This window comes from Melanerpes formicivorus, unplaced genomic scaffold (genome assembly GCF_026170545.1).
Source record: "Melanerpes formicivorus ecotype bairdi unplaced genomic scaffold, bMelFor1.0.p_v2 SCAF_24, whole genome shotgun sequence".
In the NCBI taxonomy this organism is placed as follows: Eukaryota; Metazoa; Chordata; class Aves; order Piciformes; family Picidae; genus Melanerpes; species Melanerpes formicivorus.
Window position 1 is genome coordinate 2,513,282 of NW_027142376.1, and position 19,588 is coordinate 2,532,869.

At 42.6% G+C, this 19,588-nt stretch overlaps 1 protein-coding gene across 6 annotated transcripts in view; it reads left to right on the forward strand.

The window, feature by feature from the left end:
- The window catches only part of ADCY1 (adenylate cyclase 1), a 182,761-nt gene that overhangs the window by 143,918 nt on the left and 19,255 nt on the right, over positions 1-19,588 (forward strand). For all 6 annotated transcript variants that reach the window (XM_068152589.1, XM_068152594.1, XM_068152591.1 and 3 more), the window contains 4 exons: positions 4,303-4,392; positions 8,585-8,841; positions 9,693-9,819; positions 18,896-19,012. In XM_068152589.1, the coding sequence (XP_068008690.1) occupies positions 4,303-4,392; positions 8,585-8,841; positions 9,693-9,819; positions 18,896-19,012 (591 nt within the window). The remainder of the gene's footprint in view (positions 1-4,302; positions 4,393-8,584; positions 8,842-9,692; positions 9,820-18,895; positions 19,013-19,588) is intronic.

The window sequence follows — 19,588 nt, forward strand, 5'->3', positions numbered from 1 at the left end:
AGTGGCTGTGTTTTGTTCCACCCTTGGAATATGAAGCCATCAGCACATACTTCACATTCTTAGTCTGAAATCTATGTCCTTTTCAACTTCATTGCTAAGTAAGGCAGTAGGCACACATTAAACCCAAAGATGATTCACCTGAAATTAGACTTTTTACATGAGTAATCATGGCAGCAATGTATCATTCAGTGCCAGTAATGCTATGCATTTTGTCTGTTTTGCTATATTTTCTCTGAACACCTGCCAGTAGCTACCAGAATCTAAGCATGGTGGGGGTTGGAAGGGACCTCTGAAGACCACCTACTTCAAACCACCTGGTAGAGCAGGAGCACCCAGAGCATATCACCCAGGAACATGTCCATGAGGGTTTGATATTTAACCTGACTTTTTCTTCCTTTCTGACTGTGGAGTACACTGCTTCTCCCTCCCATTCCAGCTAGTATCTGGGTGTAAAGTCCTGCCAACTTCCCCTTTATTTTCAAAACTTCTGCTGCCAAAGCAGCAGCTGTTTTGATGGTAAAAGCAAAATGTTTTGCACATGCAACCCTTGCCCTTTTCAAAACCTTTAGTAATGATTAATTCTGCATTACATTTTCACAACAGTAATGATGCAGAGGGACATTTGGTTGTTGCAGGAGAGAACTAGGTCTGCCAGATCAGAATAAAGCATCTACAGCCTAATTTTCTGATGAAAGAAATCTGTAGTGGCTTAATCTAAATTTAGTCTTTTCAGGCAACTATCAGGAGAAAATACCCACGCAGTTAATCAGCTTTGCTGATTAGAGTAGACTAAATTTTAGTTAAGAAAAAAAATGCCCTTTGGCAGGAGGTAAGTAATTGTTTTCATGGAAACATAAATAGCATATTAGCAGAGTATTTGGTGCAGAACAGATCTTTATTTATAAACCTACACAATTATTTGGGAGTCGTTTTGATGATCTCTTTTTTTGCATAAGGGCACAGGAGTTTATAATCTGTTTTTCAGTCTATGGATGGTACAAACACAGAGGTAGTTTGGAGGGAATTGCTCCTCTTGATGCCATTTACTTGAGGCTAATGCAAATCTAAGTTTTGCTCCAGCAGTTTCGGCAGTCAGTAGGATTTTACTTTATTCCAGGTTCCTCTAAACATTCAGTACCTTACAGGATCAAAGCCAGGGCTAGAAAAAGAAAGGCAGGCAAAGACTCAGAATATCTCAGTTTGAATTTTTACAGTGAAAATCTGTCTTATATAATAAATATATATGTGGTGGGTTCATTTAGGGGGCACTCACTCCAAGGAGGACATTGAGGTTCTGGATTGTGCCCAGAGGAGGGCCACAAAGATGGTTAAGAGTCTGAAGAATAGGTCTGGTGAGGAGCAGCTGAAGGAACAGGGGTTATTTAGTCTGGAGAAGAGAAGGCTGAGGTGAGACCTTCTGTCTCTCTACAATTCCCTGAAAGGAGGTTGGAGCCAGGTGGAGGTTGGTCTCTTCTGAGTAACAAGTGATAGGAGAGGAAATTACCTCAGGTTGCACCAAAGGAGATTTAGGTTGTATGTTAGAAGAAATTTCTTGACTGAAAGGCTTCTCAAAGACTGGAACAGGCTCCTCAGGGAGGTGGTTGAATCCAAACCCCTGTTTCAAAGAGGCAGAGATGTGGTGCTGAGGAATGTGATTTAGCACCAGGCTTGGTACAGACAATGGATAGAATCAATGATCTAAAAGGGCTTTTTCCAAGCCAAGTAATTCTATGACTCCACAATGAACACTGAATTTCAAAGCAGTCATTCCCTTATTTTGATCTCTTTTGGCCCTCTTTTTGCTGTTTTACACTGGACAGGGGACTCAAGTTCTCCATGCTTTAGTATTCAAATGCCTCACTCATAAAACCACATAATACTGTTTTACTGTGGCAGTTACCTAGTGTGTTGGGGATCTGACATTAGTTATTTTGCTAATAAAAATTCTACAAAGAAAAGAAAGCGAAGCTCTAAATTCTGTGCTATTGTAAAGAAAAAAAAAGCAGACACAGTCTTTAAATGCCTGAAAGCCAGAAGCATAAATATTTTCAGTGTCAGAGTTTTAATTCAGACAGGTCTCATGCCCTACCTTTGAAAAGTTTCTTTGCTTTTTTAACCCATGTCAGCATTTATGTTAAGAAGGGTGCATTAAAAAAAGAGCGACCAGCAGATCAAGGGAAGTTTTCTTCCCTGCCTCTACTCTGCCCTGGTGAGACCACATCTGCAGTACAGTGTCCAGTTCTGGGCTCCCCCAGTTCAAGAGGTACAGGGATATACTGGAGGATGATGAAAGGACTGAAGCATGTGTTTGATGAGGAAAGGTTAAGAGACCTTGGGCTGTTTAGTTTGTAGAAAATAATACTGAGAGGAGATCTTATTAATATTTACACATCTTGTTAATATTTACACATACATTAATATTTATTGATTTAGAGAGAGAGAGTGATTTGCCATTGGAATGGGCTGCCTGGGGAGATGGTGGAATCACCATCATTGGAGGTGTTTAGAAGGAGACTGGATGGGGTGCTTGGTGCCATGGTTCAGTTGATTAGATGGTGTTGGATGATAGGTTGGATGCGATGATCCTGAAGGTCTCTTTCAAGCTGGTTTATTCTATTCTATTCCTATTCTATTCTATTCTAAATATCTGAAGGGCAGGTGTCAAGAAGGAGACAGTCTCCTTTCATTGGTGTCCTGTGATAGGACAAGAAGCAATGGGTACAAACTGGACCACAGAAAGTTCCAGCTCAACATGCGGAAGAACGCCCTAAATATACTTACTGACATCAACTGATAGTTAAACTAGTTTCTGGTGCAGCAAATTAACTCAGAAGGTTTTTAAGGCCAGGCTCTGAGCACCCTGATATAGTGTGAGGGGTTCCTGCCCACGGCAGTGGGGTTGGAACTAGATGATCCTTGAGGTCCCATCCAACCCTGATAATTCTATGATTCTGTATGTAATTAAACCTACAATTGATACTGTCTTCATTGTTCCCCACCTGCTTTTACATGGAATAAATCCATACTGAAGCCAGAATGTGTTTCAGATCACACATGTAGGTTTTTGGGTTTTTTTCTGTCATTGCTGTATTCTTGCATTTCACCACCCAGATGACATTGATTCACCTAGAAGTAGCTCAAACTTTTAAATCTTGGTTACACATACAGAGCAGAAGTCTCTACACATATGAAAGGGAAAAGTTTCAATATATTATATCTGTTTTACCAAGATACAGAACCCCCTCTCTAAGGATACTGCTGGAAGCTATACTTTTGATGATAGCTTTTCTTCAGGACTGGTGACTTTCATCCAAAAATCAGGTGGTTGCTCACTCCATTTGATTTTAAGTCAGCCTTCATAATTCGCAGCCTCTTCCTTTTATGGGACACAAGATTGTTCCCACTTTAAATCAATTGTTTCCTGAAGTCAATTCTTGGCTGTCGAAGTCACTGGAAGAAGTCCTGTGGTCTGAAAGACATGTCATGGATCCAGTAGATTATAGATGCCCCAAACATTCTTAGTGCAAGGAGAAAGGAAGGAAAGCGGTCTTCCCTGTCACCAGAGTAGATCAGTGTAACTGGGGTAAATACAAGAGCCTGACAGACTTATACATTCATCTCTCAGTTTCTGTCACTGGCTTCAAAGATGCTTACAGTGGCAAGCACTTTCCATGTTGCACTGATGGAATCAGAGTAAAAATGGAGATGAGCAAGAGATTCACAAGACTCTGTTCCACCAGACATTTTTATTCTCTGCTGCTCTTTCTGCTCTGACAAAATCCAGTATTGTAATGAGTGCTGCTAATAGAACTAGCCTGGCATTTAACATGACTCTTATAGTAGAACACATAAATACCACTCCAACATCCTCTGCTACCATAGCATGATTTCTTGGATCACTACTTGCAGCTGATACTTTGCAGGGCAAAGGACATTTTGGATGTGTCCCACATGAGAAAAAAATCAAAGTCCACCCTAATGTATAATCTGCATTATGAGCAGACATCCTCCTAACCTTTCAAGAAGTTTTAATTATAGTGAGAAGTAATGCATAATGATAATAATAATTTCACATTTATTACCCTCAAAAATGCAATTACCATTTAAAACACACAAACACAATAACAACTGCATGTTTGTTTCATGATTTATAGTGAAGGCAAAACTTCCTTATCATCACTTATTCACTTCTTTTTACAAGCCACTAAAAAATAACAACTCTGCTTTTAAAACTATTTTTAAATATTTATCTCTAAATCTTCTCTCTTTTGTTTTTTCCTTTTTTTTTCCCCTCTTCCTTAGTGTTTTCCAGGGTGCCTGACAATACAAATTCGTACCATTTTGTGTATTTTTATTGTGATCTTAATATACTCTGTGGCTCAAGGATGTGTGGTGAGTATTCAAATACCATTTGAGTTAACTTTCTGTTTAAAGAGCAACCTGGTGTAGATCCATTAACCACAGCACATATTCTGGGCTGCTGAGTTTCTACTCCTTTTATTATTCACACTTGCAGAGCATGCTCCTTCAAAACTAAAGCCCTTTGCTGTAATTTGAGCTTTCACTGCCTGAGTCAGAGTGTTGAATAAGTATGGCATGGCTTTTAGCAAATGACACAGGTAATGTCTAGTCAACACCTATAGCCCTTTCTATGTCAAACAGGCTGCTGATGTCATGTGCTTCATGGCTGATGAAAAGGTACTCATAAGCCAGTAATGGTTGCTTGCAGGCCAGAAGGCAACCATGTCCTGGGTTGAATCCAAAGAAGTGTGACAAGAGGGATGAGGGGTGAGATTCTGCTACTCTGCTCTAGTGAGACCCCACCTGTAGTACTGTGTCCAGTTCTGGGGCCCCCAGCATAAAAGAGATGTAGGACTGCTGGAGAGGGTCGAGAGGAAGGCCACAAAGATTATCAGAGAGCTGGAGCATCTCTTCCATGGGGACAGGCTGTGAAAGTTATGGCTGTTCAGCCTGGAAAAGAGTAGGCTCTGGAGAGATGTTTTAGAGGCGTTCCAGTAACTCAAAGGGACTTAAAAGAAAGCTGGGGAGGGGATTTTTACAAGGGCTTGTAGTGGTAAGAAAAGAAGCAATGGCTTTGAACCAGAAGAGCAGAGATTTAGACTGGATATTAGGAAGAAATTCTTTACAATGAAGGTGGTGAGACACTGGAACAGGTTACCCAGGGAAGTCGTGGATTCACCCTCCCTGAAGGTGTTCAGAGCCAGGCTGGATGGACTTGAGCAACCTGGTCTTGTGAAGAGTGTCCCTGGCCATGCCAGGGGGGTTGGAATGAGATAGTCTTTAAGGTCCTTTCTGACCCAAACCATTCTACAGGAAAATTACTTTTAAATGTTCTACTTACTCACTAGTTCAATAGCTAATCTTTCATGATGGATGAGGCAACCAGTCAAACAATTTGAATTATTTCCATGTGGCAACTTTTAGAATCGATTTCTCTGTAATAACAAGGGGGTATTGTTAGTGTAGGCAGATCAGAAAAGGTAACAAGATCTTAAACTATGGAGGTTAAGGTATGGGGAGCATTAAGTAATGACAAGAGGTTCTTTCACTGTGATACTTCCACAATCCATCAACAGGTGATGTCTAGGAAGATCCTCTTATATGGACTTGCTCAATCCTTCTGAAATTGAGCTTCTTTTACTTTCAAATAACAGCCAGTTCTACAGGGTGGACTTGAATGTCAAATGGGATTTAAAGTTCCAGCTAAGTGTTTGGCATTCCGTTGCCTTGTCAAATTCCTAGTGCTCAATTTCAGCATTTTGGCTGCTAATGCTGATGAATTAAACATGTTAAGGTTCCCAGAGGAAAGAATCCACACAAAAATAGTACACTAAACACAATTGGAAATGCTGAGGAGGCAGATGTCTCAAATTGTGCCTCTCTGTGGGATTACGGCCATGTATTCCTGCCAGTAGGGAGACTGATTTCATCAGCAATCCACAGTGCTGGCTGAGATGCCAACACCCTTACTTTGGAGTTTCTGTATTCACTCATTCCCTGGACCTGCCTTGAGAATACCTACCAAGCTGATCCCCATGTACTGAATGGGCAGAGGATCCCTTGACATTCCAACGTCATGAGAGGTACCAAGAATTACTGATGTTCAAACATTTCTGGGAATTCCTGAACATCAGCTGTGTGAGGAACCCAAAGCCCTGTAGCACACAGACATGCATGAAGTCCTTAGTGTGCATGGAATCATAGAATGGCAGAATCATAGAGTGGTTTGGGTTGGAAGAGACCTATAAGATCATCTAGCTTCAACCCTCTGCCATGCTTACACTAGGCTAGGTTGCTTAAGGCTGGTCTTGAAGAACTCTAGGAAGGGGGCATCCACAACTTCCCTAGTCAACCTGTTCCAGTGTCTCACCACCCTCACTGAAAGAATTTCTTCCTAATATCCAGTCCACATCCTCCCTCTTCCAGCTTGACCCTCAATCCTATCACTATAAGGCCTTGCAGAAAGTCTATCTACAGCTTTCTTGTAGCCCCCTTCAGGTACTGGAAGGCCACTAGAAGGTCTCCCTGGAGCCTTCTCTTCTCTGGGCTGAACAACCCCAACTCTCTCAGCCTGTACCCATAGGGAAGGTGCTCCAGCCTTCTGATCATCTTCATGACCTCCTCTGGATGCACTTCAACAGTTCAATGTCCCTCTTATGCTGGGGACCCCAGAACTGCAGGTGGGGTTTCACCAGAGTGGAGCAGAGTGGCAGAATCACCTCTCTCATCCTGCTGATCATTGTTCTTTTGATGCAGGCCAGCATACTGTTGCCTTCTGGGCTGGAAGCAACAATTGCCAACTCACACTGAGTTTTTCAGAAGCCCAGATCACCTGGAGGTGTGCAGTACCTCCAGGCTAGCTAGCATCTCAGCAAGTTCTGTGTATCTGTCTTTGGAACTGAGACAAGTATTATGACAGCTGGAGCCTTTGTGGATCAGCCCGCATAGATCTGACACTGGGCAAATGGAAAAAAGCACCATTGTTGCTACTTCCAAACAGTGGAAATGAGAGGCATCATAAGGTCTAAGGAATTGTTAAACACTGGCTGAAGAAGGCAGATTAGAATTTTGAAATTCTGGCCCCCAACAAGGCAGTGATTATTCACTTACAGCTCAGAGTGGGTCACAAATAAAACTTTGTTCTTTGTTGAAGCAAAAAATTACCTGTAACCATTGGAAATTTTAGGAAAGATGTTTAATGGGTGGAAATCATTAGATCCTGCTGCGTAATGCCTCTAGCATTCTCAGCTAGTAGAAGAGCTAGGTGTTGAGGTTTCACTCTCAGTGGTAGGGCAGATGGTGTTTTCCTGGGTGGGTTGCACATTATTTACAAAGCCCTCATGCCTGCCTGTGTTTTCAGAGGAGTTGAGTATGAGCAGTGTTTTTAAAGGTCTTGAACATAATCGCATTAAACGGATTTTTCTCCTTCACTCTTTCTCATCTCTTTTCATAATGTCAGCCATTAGGAGTTTAACTCACATTTCATCAGTTTTGTCTCATCTTTTTAAATGACTACAACCCTCTGTACAGCCTATTGCCTCATCACCTTTGGGGTTGTCAGTTATTTTACAGCATGCTATAAAATGCCATTATCGATGGTTAGGGTGAAATCAGGTCTAATAGCACACTTCAAAAGGGAAGCTTAAGTACAGGGCATGGCTTATGGAGCAGTGCTGTTGAAATCAATTTCTCACTACCACTCCATTCTCCCCTTTTCTGCTCTTGTCCTCTTCCTTCATAAAGGGTGACAGCTGAAGTGCAATTAAAACTGGAGCTCTAAAGACTTGCAAAATTCACCAGCAGTTCCTCTCTTCCTTGGGTAACAGTTCTGAGATGTGTATGTGACATTGGCTTTGGAAGAACCAGGTTACATTTCCACACATTTCCCATAAAAATGCACTAAAACTATTTTATTTTATTTTTAAATTTGCCAGTCCAGGGAGGAAATTGAACTCCTTGAACCACTGCAATGGCAGGGATAACTACTGATGAGGAACCTTTGTGAAATTTGAGTGCATTTAAATGGATTGGAATCAGATGTGATAGCAGAAGTATATCAAAGGTGGAGAAGAGATATTATTCATGTTATTCTCAGAGTTTAAAATAAGGGGTTTTTATTTTTGAGTTTTTGGGTTTTTTTGATTAGTTGAAACAGATACAATCTGCAAGGTCAATAAACCAAAAATTCCTTCTGGTGCTCTGTGCAAGAACCTTTCACACCAATGTGGCCACCTAAAATATCTGCTGGTATTCCTTCACCATGCATGAATATGTTAGCTTGAGAGTCTTTTGGTTTTGAGCACTATTCAAATTATTCTGCTGAGCCCAGATTTAAATTTATTGGCTTTAATGGCATCTAATGAGCAAAGTGTCTCCTGCTTCAAACTGAGTAAAGTGCTACAGGGAAAGGAAAGAGATTTTACTAGAGCAGTGAGCTGGATGGGAACCCTCAAGCCATAATTTCACAAGTGGAACTTAACTCAAGGCAGCCTCCAGAGCAGCTACATTTCTCTTTATTTCATATGTAACTTTCTCCCTTTCTCACCCCTTTTGTCTTTTCCAGGTTGGCTGCATGCCTTGGGTGTGGAATACCAATTCCAGCAGTTCAATAGTTATAATTTCTCCTGGTGGAACAAATAAAACCATGAATGAACTTCCATGCGACACAGCCCACTACGCTTTCCTCTCCTGCGTGGTGGGGACTCTCACCCTGGCAATATTTCTACGTGTATCTTCCTTGCCAAAAATGATTCTCCTGCTTTTTGTTACAATTTTGTACATAGTTATTCTGGAACTCAGTGGTTACAGAAAAGCAGTAGGGTAGGTATCTTGCAGAGTTAAATCAAGGGGTATTTCTCTGTAGCAAGCCACAGCACTGACTGATCACCTGTGAACTTTTAAACTGGAGCAAGGTAGGTTTAGGCTGGACATAAGGAGGAAGTTCTTTACAATGAGAGTGGTGAAATACTGGAACTGGTTACCCAGAGATGTGGTAGAGGTCCCATCCCTGGAGACACTCAAGGTTAAATTTGATGGGGCCCTGATCAACCTGATCTAGTTGAAGGTGTCCCTGCTGACTGCAGGGGGGTTGGACAAGATGACCTTTGAGGGTCCCTTTCAACCCAATGTGATCTGTGAATCTGTGATTATGAGAACTATCCTCTAGCTTTCAGTGTTGTTTAGGGCTACATACTCAACACACCGTAAGAACGACTTCAGCCACCTTCTCCTCAATGGCTGTAGGACCTAGTAATATCCTCCAACAGGAGATCAGCTTTTAGGAACTAGCCACTGTCACCTCAGTATTCTGTGGACTCATGCTGATGTACCTTAGCTGAATACACTGCAGCCTAAGTACAGCATGACATAGAAAAGCAGAAGTGAAAACTTCAAGATTTCAGCAGCCCTCAACCAATTCCAGTTTCATTCAAGCTGCCTGATTCTGTGGTTTGAGAGTTCCTAATTAAAAGCATGCACACACATTATAAAGACCTCAAGGAGCTGAAATGTTGATGTGATGCAGTGATCAGATTTACTGTTGCTCATCTCCCTGCTTGTATGACCCTTAATTAAAGGGCACCCACATATTCCAGACTGAAGTTCTGATGTTAAACTTGTGCAGTGTTACAGGAGCCCTGCTTTAACTCATTTCCTTTCCTTTTATTTTTAAGGGGTGGCTCCTTTTATATGCGTGGCTATGAACCAATACTAGCCATTTTGCTATTTTCATGTGCTTTGGCACTACATTCCAGGCAGGTGGATTTGAAGCTGCGTCTGGACTACCTCTGGGCTGTGCAGGTAAGTCACAGCACTTTTCTTCCTCATATCCATGCACACAAAACAATGCCTTGCAGAAAAGAACTTGGGGGTGCTGGTGGACAAGCCAGCAATGCACACTTGCAGCTCAGAAAGTCAGTGGCATCCGAGGCTGCATCAAAAGCAGTGTGGCCAGCAGATGCAGAGTGGCAGAATCACCTCTCCTACAAGGACAGGCTGCGAGAGTTGGGGCTGTTCAGTCTGGAGAGGTAAAGGCTCCGGGGAGACCTTAGACCTGCATTTCAATACCTGAAGGTGACCTACAGGAAGGCAGGCAAGGCACTGTTTAGAAGGGATGTCAATGAGGGGCAGTGGTTTGAAACTGGAGCAGGTTAGATTTAGGCAGCACAAAAGGAGGAAGTTTTTTACAATGAGAATGGCAAAATACTGGCACAGGTTGCCCAGGGATGTGGTTGAGGCTCCACCCTTGGAGACACACAAGGTCAAACTGGGGAAGAACCACCCCATGGATCCACACAGGCTGTTGGTGAGAAGCTCTGGGGAATGACTGTGGATGACCATGACACCTGAATGACCATGAGCCAGCAATGTGCTCTTGCCGCTGAGAAGGCCAATGGCATCTTGGGGTGCATCAAGAAGAGTGCAGCTAGCAGGTGGAGGGAAGTTCTCCTTCCCCTTTACTCTGTCCTAGTGAGACCACCTCTGGACTACTGTGTCCAGTTCTGGGCTCCCCAGTTCAAGAAGGACAAGAACAGGATACAGAAAAGGGCCCCAAGGATAATGGAAATGGAAGATCTCTCATAAAAAGAAAGAGTGAGGGAATTGGGCCTTTTTAGTCTGGAAAAGAGCAGACTGAGAGGGGTTCTCACAAATGCTTACAAATAGAATAGAATAGAATAGAATAGAATAGAATAGAATAGAATAGAATAGAATAGAATAGAATAGAATAGAATAGAATAGAATAGATCAGATCAGGTTGGAAATTACCTTTGAAATACTTCAAGGTTGGATGTCAGAAGGATGGAACCAGTCTTCTTTCATTGGTGCACAGTGACACAACAAGGGGTAATGGGCACAAAATTTAGTTCTACCTAAACACAAGGAAGAAAAGCAGCATTCAAACACACAAACAAACAAACAGATTTAGAAAAGTGATTCAGTTTCAAGTCGAGTGAATCTTATTTCTGTGCATCCAGGTTACATCAAAACACATTATTCTGACTGATTACAAGTTGTTGAAACCTTTATATTTGTGCTTACTGCTCTCATGTCAGGGGTGTTAGAGGTTCTTGTTGATTTTGTTGGGATTTTTTTCTGTGTCAAATGTAACCTTTTTGAACATCACAGGATTGCCAGAAAATATCTGTTGGTTGTTGTTATGTGGGGTTTCTGGAACAAGCAGTGGGAGGAGAGTTTAATTTTTGACACAACACTGTTGAGTAATTGAATGTGCCTCATATGACAGTAACAGGAGCATTTTACTGATTTCTGATTGATAACCACCTTTGCTTATGCAATTTATTCAAGAAAACCAGAAGAAAAAGTAAATACACCCCCAACCAACAACAACAAACCCAAAACCAACCAAACAAAAAACCCTACAAAATCCCTGAAACAGCAACAACAACAAAAAAAAACCACACCAAAAACAATCAAACAAACAAAACCCCCTAGCAATACAAGGGAAGGGTTGCTGTCCAGAAGGGCTTGTACAGGCTTGAAAAGTGAGCCCATGCCAAATTCGTGAATTTGGACACGAAGCCAAGTGCAATGTCCTTGGGTCTGGACAATCCCAAGCAAGATGGGCGAAGAGTGGCTCAAGAGCAGCCTTGAGGAGAAGGACTGGAGGGTGTTGCTTGCTGAAAAGCTCAACATAAGCTGGCAAAGGTTGCTGGCAGCCCAGAAAGCCACTGTGTCCTGGGCTGCATCAAGAGTGACCAGCAGGATGAGGGAGGTGATTTTGCCTCTCTGCTCTGTGCTTGTGAGGTCTGACCTGGAGTGTTGTGTCCAGTTCTGGAGCCTTCAAAAACAGAAGGAATTTGAACTTCTAGAGCAGGTCCAGAGGAGGCCACGAAGATGATCAGAGGGCTGGAGCACCCCATTTTCCCCCTTCTATGGGGACAGGCTGAGATAGTTGGGGTTGCTCAGCCTGGAGAAGGGAAGGGTCCAAGGAGATCTTATAGAGAGAAGTCTTCCAGTACTTGAAGCAGGCTACAGCAGGGCCGGGGAGGGAGTATTTATAAGGGCTTGTAATGATAGGGCAAGGGGGAATACCTATGAGCTGGAAGAGGGTAGATTTAGGTTGGGTATTAGTAAGAATTCTTTCCAGTGAGGGAACAGGTTGCCCGGGAAGGTTGTGAATGCCCCCTCCCTGGAGGTGTTCAAGGCCAAGATGGATGGAGCCTTGGGGAACATGTTGTAGTAGAAGATGCCCATGCCCTTATTAGGGAGATTGGAACCAGATGGTCTTTAAGGTCCCTTCCAACCCAAACCATTTTATGATTCTATAGTTCTGTGAATAAATTTAATAAAAGGTAAACCCCCCCTACAAACAGAGCAACACATTCACCCAGGATTTGTTGGGGGGTGGGGGGAGGGTGCAAATACAAATTTTAATATAATAATTATATAATTATATAATAAATACTAATTATACCAAAAGAATAATTGCATAGCAATTATATATATATATATATATATATATATATATATATATATATACACTTCCAGAATTGGAGAAGTTGTGGAGAATGCAGCCCTGGACCTGTTCAGAGACAAGCTGGATTTGACCTTGTGTAGCCTGATCTAGTGGGATGTTTAGCCTAAAGAGGAGGCTCAGGGGAGACCTTATTGCTCTCTACAACTACCTGAAAGATAGTTGAGCCAGGAGGGGGTTGGTCTCTTCTCTCATGCAACCAGAACAAGAGGACACAGTCTCAAACTGCACCAGGGGAGGTTTAGGCTCGAGGTGAGGAGAAAGTTCTTCACTGAGAGAGTTATTAGCCATTGGAATGTGCTGCCCAGGTGGGTGGTGGAGTCACCATCCCTGGAGGTGTTCAAGAGGGGATTGGATGTGGCACAGAAAGCCATGGTTTAGTCATGAGGTCTGTGGTGACAGGTTGGACTCAATGATCTTTGAGGTCTTTTCCAACCTTGGTGATTCTGTGTGTGTGTTTCTCTGCCCGTGGAAGGCGGGTTGGAGATAAATGTTTTTTTTTAAAGTCACTTCCATTGTAAACCATTCCATGATTAATAGGACTTTGATATAAAGTGTTATCAGTGTTAAACGTGCTGCACACACTAAAAATATTGTAAAGGAGGTGGTGCTAATAGTGGCAAATCCTGCCACATATTCTCTCAAGAACTGGTTGAAAGCAGAATGAAGTTGATCTTTAAGGTCCCTTGCAACCCAAACTAGGAATGACTGTACATTCTCTAGGGAATACCAGGATATAGAATCATAGAATCAACCAGGTTGGAAAAGATCTCAGAGATTATCAAGTCCAACCTATTACCTAATACCTAACACCTCATGACAACTAAACCATGGCTCCAAGTGCCACATCCAATCTTTTTTTTTAACACCTCCAGAGACAGTGACTCCACCACCTCCCTGGGCAGTACATTTCAGTGGCAAATTAACTCTTTCTGTGAAGAAACTTTCTCCTCACCTCGAGCCTAAACTTCCCCTGGCACAGCTTGAGACTGTGTTTGTTAATCCATGACACTTGCAAGAGGTATGCATTTTTACAGTCTGAAGGAGAGACTTGCCAGGCAGATAACAAAAAACCTGGCCCTGTAGAAGGAATGTGACGGTCTCTTCTCCGGGGCTTGAGTGCCACCTTCAGGTACAAAGATGATGTTTGTGCAGCACCAGTGCCTGCCTGCTTTTTAGCTGTATCTTGAAACCAGGCATTTTCATCGTGTAACTTCTTCAGTCAGTGGTATTGCTAGAGGTGACACAACAGCTTAGACTGATTCCTGAAGCAGAGGGTGTGGAACCAGTTACCACAAAATTAAAAACAAAGCCATGGTGCAGTTCTGCAAAGCCAGGCAACTTCTGCAAAATGTCCCAGCAGCCCATGACTACCAAACAGGTAAAAAGGAAAAGCAGAATGTGAAAAAAGAAAGGGGTTTATTCCTATATATTGCCTTTCTTGTTTATTTTCACAATAATCTGCCTTAGTTTTTTAGCCAGCAGGTGCTGGATAAACATCACATTGACTGCTTTCCTAAGTAGCAATTGCAATGGGGCCTCCAGTACAAGAAGGGCATGGGCATGTTGGAGTGGGTCCAGAGGAAGCCACAAGGATGATCCAGAAGGCTGGATCACCTCTCCCATGAAGACAGGCTGTGAGCACTGGGGCTGTTCAATTTGGAGAAGAGAAAGTTCCAGGGAGATCTCAGAGCTGCACTTAAGTATCTGAAGGGGTTCTACAGGAAAGCTGAGGAGGGACTGTTTAGAAGGACTCGTTGTGGTAGGGCAACAGGCAGTGGTTTGAAACTAGAGCAGGGTAGATTTCAGTTGGACATAAGGAGGAAGTTCTTTAGAACAAGGATGGTGAAATACTGGAACAGATTGCCCAGGGAATGTAGACATTCAAGGTCAAACTTGCTGGGGCCTTGAGCAACCTGATCTAGTTGGGGGTGCCTCTGCTTATTGCAGGGGACAAGATCACAGAATGTTAGGGGTTGGAAGGGACTTCTGGAGACCTTTGAGTCCAACTCCCCTGTCAGAACAGGACCATAGAATCTAGCATAGGTCATACAGGAATGCATCCAGATGGGTCTTGAAAGTCTCCAGAGAAGGAGATTCTGGGGAGCCTGTTCCAGTGCTCTGTGATCCTTACAGTAAAGAAGTTCTTCCTCATGTTGAGGTGGAACTTCCTGTGCTGTAGTTTATATCCATTGTTCCTTGTCCCATCACAGGGCACAAGAAGTGTCTGTCCCTTTCTTCCTGACACCCAGCCCTCATTTATTTGCATACATTTGTTAGATCCCCTCTCAGTCTTTTCCTCTCCAGACTAAAAAGCCCCAGGGCTCTCAGCCTTTCCTCATAAGGAAGTGCTCCAGTCCCTTAATCATCCTTGTAGCCCTCTGTTAGGCTCTCTTAAGTAGATCCCTGTCCCTCTTGAACTGGGGAGGTGGGTTCTCAGCAGGGCAGAGTAGAGGGGGAGGAGAACCTCCCTCAATCTGCTGGACACACTCTTTTCAATGCACCTCAGGATCCCATTGTCCTTTATGGCCACAAGGGCACATTGCTGTCCCATGGATAACTTGTTGTCCACCAGGATTCCCAGGTCCTTCTCCAATAGACTGCTCTCTTGCAGATTGCCTCCTAACCTGTACTGGTGCAGTTTATGATTCCTTCCCAGGTGCAGGACTCTGCACTACCCTTGCTGAACCTCATTAGATTCCTCTTTGCCCAGGTCTCCAGTCTGTACAAGTACTGCACAGCCTTTAGATGTCTCAGCCAAGCCTCCCAGTTTCATATCATCAGCAAACTCACTGAGCAGACTGTCTGTCTGTCCTGTCATCAATGTCATTGATAAAGATGTTGAACAGGACTGGACCCAGCACTTGTCCCTGGGAGACTCCACTATTTAGCTCTCCAGCTGAACTTGGCACCACTGATCACCACCCTTTGCACTCTATTGTGTAACCTGGTCCTAATCCATCTCACTGTCTGCCCTTCTATCCTCGCTCACAAGGGTGTTATGGGAGACAGTGTCAAAAGCCTTACTAAGGTCAAGGTAGACTACATCCACTGGTTTCTCTGCACCTACCCATTCAGTTATGACATCATAGAATGCCAGCAGATTAGTCAAGCAGGATTTCCTCTTAATAAATCCAAGATGACTTCTGAGGGTCAAACCCAATGCATTCTGTGTGATTCTGTGTGATTCTGTGAATAGGGGCAAATAGACAAAGGTTTAGATGCTGTTTTGCTGTCTGGACAATGTTTCCACCAGGTATCTAAATACCTGTGAGCTGTGCTATTTTAATCTTCTTTCTCTAGCCTCAAGTACTCCTCCCTTCTCAGTGTCTGTTTTGCCTGGGAAAGGCTGCTGCCCACACATCTTTCTATGTTAGCTGCTCAAAGAATAAGCACCAGGAGTTCATGAGTCACAGAAGAAAGTACAGTTTTCAATGTATTCCCCTGAAGGGCAGAAAGAGGAAAGTTGGGGAAAGGTTCAGAAAATACCAGTAATTGGTTTATTTCCTTTCCCATGAGCTCTATGATGTGAGAGTTTTAGAAGACCTCACAGATGAACATGACCACCATCCCTGGAGGTGTTCAAAAAGGGATTGGATGTGGCACTTGAAGCCAGGGTTTAGTAGTCATGAGGTGTTGGGTGACAGGTTGGAGTTGATGATCTTTGAGGTCTTTTCCAACCTTATTGAGTCTATGTTTCTGTGACCACATCTTTCCTTACCTTGCCTTCAGTCCTTATCTTCCCTTGCAAGAGACACAAGGAGATCTTTCCTCTTTCCCCAGGCAGCTCCTGAGGAGTTAGAAATGTGAGATCTGTCTTAGGCAGCACATGATGAGAGGATGGACACTCAGACTCTATGCAGGAGTAGCAGAGAAGACACAGCAGATATTTCCAATAAAGGCGAGATGTTAGACATTTGGTACATCTGAATAATCTAAGTGCAGTTCATGCAGAGACCCAGGCTATGGTACCAGCAACAATCTAGAAGCAGGAAAAATTTCTTCACTGAAAGAGTGGTCAGGAATTGAAACAGGCTGCCTAGGGAGGTGGTGAAGTCAACATACCTGGAGGTGTTCAAGAAACATGTGAACATGGCACCTTGGGACATGGTTTAATGGCCATGGTGGTCTTGGATTGACAGTTGGACTCAGTGACCTTGGAGGCTTTTTCCAACCAAACCAATTTTATGATTCGATTAACCCAGCTTATAGCCTAAGCTAATATGCTTTGCTTTTCAACATGACATGGTCCTTACCCATAATCAGACTTGTCATTTCAAAATGTTTAGGGTGGTCTATTTTGACCTGCATTCCCCTCATTCTGCTCTTTGAATAATTTGTCTTTAATTAAGGTTTGCTACCATTACCAGCTGTGGTGTTATTCCATGACCTTTGTGGCTTTCATCCTGCTCCTGGCAAATGAACCTTCTCAGAGTCAAAAAAATCAGTTAATAGTTTTGCATCCAAAGACTGAAAAAGCCACTTGCTAGGTGTGTTGGAAGTGTAGAACTCTACTGTGTTTATAAGCAATGATAACATTCTTGATGCTTTTCTACACTCTTTTCCACACTTTCAGTCAAGAAGCTTCTTCTAATATGTAATGTAAATGTGGGGCCAAAAGTCACTTTAACAACAAGGAACACATTCTGCAGGAGTAGTTTTGGTGAAGAGTCAACTAAGGACTAAGTTGGAATTTACAAACCTAGGATTCCCAGCTGAGATGTCTAGAGATTCAGTGTGTTTCCAATAAAGGGTGTGATGTTTCAAATTCTTTCCTAATTTGTGAGTCTCCCTAACTCCTGCAAGTCAAGACACTTGTAACAAGCCAGCAGTGCCATGAGTTAAGGTCCTCAGCTGTGTCAGCTTTGAGGCAGCCATGCTGAATACTGTCACTCACATGAATGACAGAATTTCTGTTGCTGTTATGCAAGGGGAAATGTTTTCATGACTAATTTATGTGCTTTACAAATAGCATGACATAAATAATTTTAACTACCAGAGTAAATAAACCTACCTCTAGTCATGTAAACGATATTTTTAATGGAAATACTGTATTGCAATTGCATATTCTCCTTAAAAATACTCAATTCTCAAACCTTTTCTCTGTTGAAGTTACTGTCTTGCCAGGTTGGCTTCCATTACACATCAAAATGATGCAGGTTTCCTTTAAACCCTGGTGGTTGTTCAGGCTTCTTTTGTTTGAAAGGTGGATCAAATCTGTTAAGTTTTAGGTTGGATATTATGAAAGAGTGGTTAAGCCCTGGAATAGGCTGCCCAGGGATGTGGTGGAAACTCTAACCCTGGAATTGTTCAAAACAGGTGTAAATGTGGCTCTGAGGGACATGGTTTAGTATTCCTGGGTTAATGGCTGGACTCTCAAGCTGCTCCAGGGGCGGTTTAGGTTGGATGTTAGGAAGAAATTCTTCGTAGAAATAGTGATTGGCCATTGGAATGTGCTGCCCAGGGAAGTGGTGGAGTCGCCATCACAGGAGGTGTTTAGAAAGAGACTGGATGGGGTGCTTGGTGCCATGGTTTAGTTGATTAGATAGTGTTGGATGATAGGTTGGACTCAATGATCTCAAAGGTCTGTTCCAACCTGGTCTATTCTATTCTATTCTATTCTATTCTATTCTATTCTATTCTATTCTATTCTATTCTATTCTATTCTATTCTATTCTATTCTATGATCTTGGAGCTCTTTTCCAATCTTAGTGATTCTATGCTTCAGATACTGCAGTCACTGTCTCCACCTACATGGGAAGTAATTGAAGTCTTAGGACAATGTGACTTAAGGGGATTTTTCTAGCTTTTTACTCTGTAAAAACATCAAATCATAGAATGTTCAGGGTTGGAAGGGACCTCTAGAGATCATAAAGTCCAACCTCCCTGATAAAGTAGAATCATCTAGGGCAGGTCACACAGGTGGGTTTTGAAAGCCTTCAGAAAAGGAGACTACACAATCTCTGTGGGCAGTCTACTTCAGGGCTCCATCACCCTCACAGTAAGTAAGTTTCTTCTCATATTGGGTTCCATCTTGTGCCTGTTGTTCCTTGTTCTATTACTGGGAACCATTGAAAAGAGACTGGCCCCTTCATCTTGACATCCACCCCTTAGATATTTATAGACATTGATAAGGTCCCATCTCAGCCTCCTCAAGACTAACCAGCCCCAGGTTTCTTATCCTTTTTTCACAGGAGGGATGTTCAAGTTCCCCAGTCATCCTTGTGGATCTCCATTGGACTCTCTACACACACTGCTTTGCAGACATTATTTTGCTCAGTTTAATATCAAAAGACTAATTAAGAGAAGCTGTTTGATGGCTTCAGCTGATTATATTTTTTTGCCTTTTGGAAAGGTTTTTCTTTTCCTCTATCCCCACAGGCAGAAGAAGAGAGGGACGATATGGAGAGAGTCAAGTTGGATAATAAAAGAATTCTCTTCAACCTGTTGCCAGCACACGTTGCACAGCACTTTCTGATGTCTAATCCAAGAAATATGGTAAACCAAGATAAAATTTACATGCACACCTGGTGATGTTGTATGGCTGTGACCCTGAGTAGCTTGGGTCATCCTTCAGCTGTGTGTTTTCAAGACAGGCTTGGGTTTACACAATTTTACTCATGTTAAAGTAATGGTTCTGCAAATGTGTGTCATCCAGAATTAGACTGAGGGTGTTTCTTTTGCTGGGGGAATTTTGTGTCACTTACCATCCATGCAGCCAAGGATTTGCATGCAAATCACTGATTTTTCTTGATTTTTTTTTTAAACACTGAGATTTATCACAGCATTTCATGAGTTCAGTTTGATTTGGAATGATGAAGTGTATGAACTGCCAGATACTTCCATATGGACCACTCTAGTTCTGGAAATGTGCTGACATTACCAAAACCTAACCATTTAAAAGGAAAACCAGAGAATTGTAGCTATGCAAGGAAGACTTGGAGGCTTTTAACATCAAAGCCTGCAGTGATTAAATAAGTTGGTTCAGGAAGCCCTTCCAGTGCAGCAGCAATATCTGAAGCACTGGAGTGTCCCTAATGGCCACAATACAGAATTTGAATCAATGTATTTGAA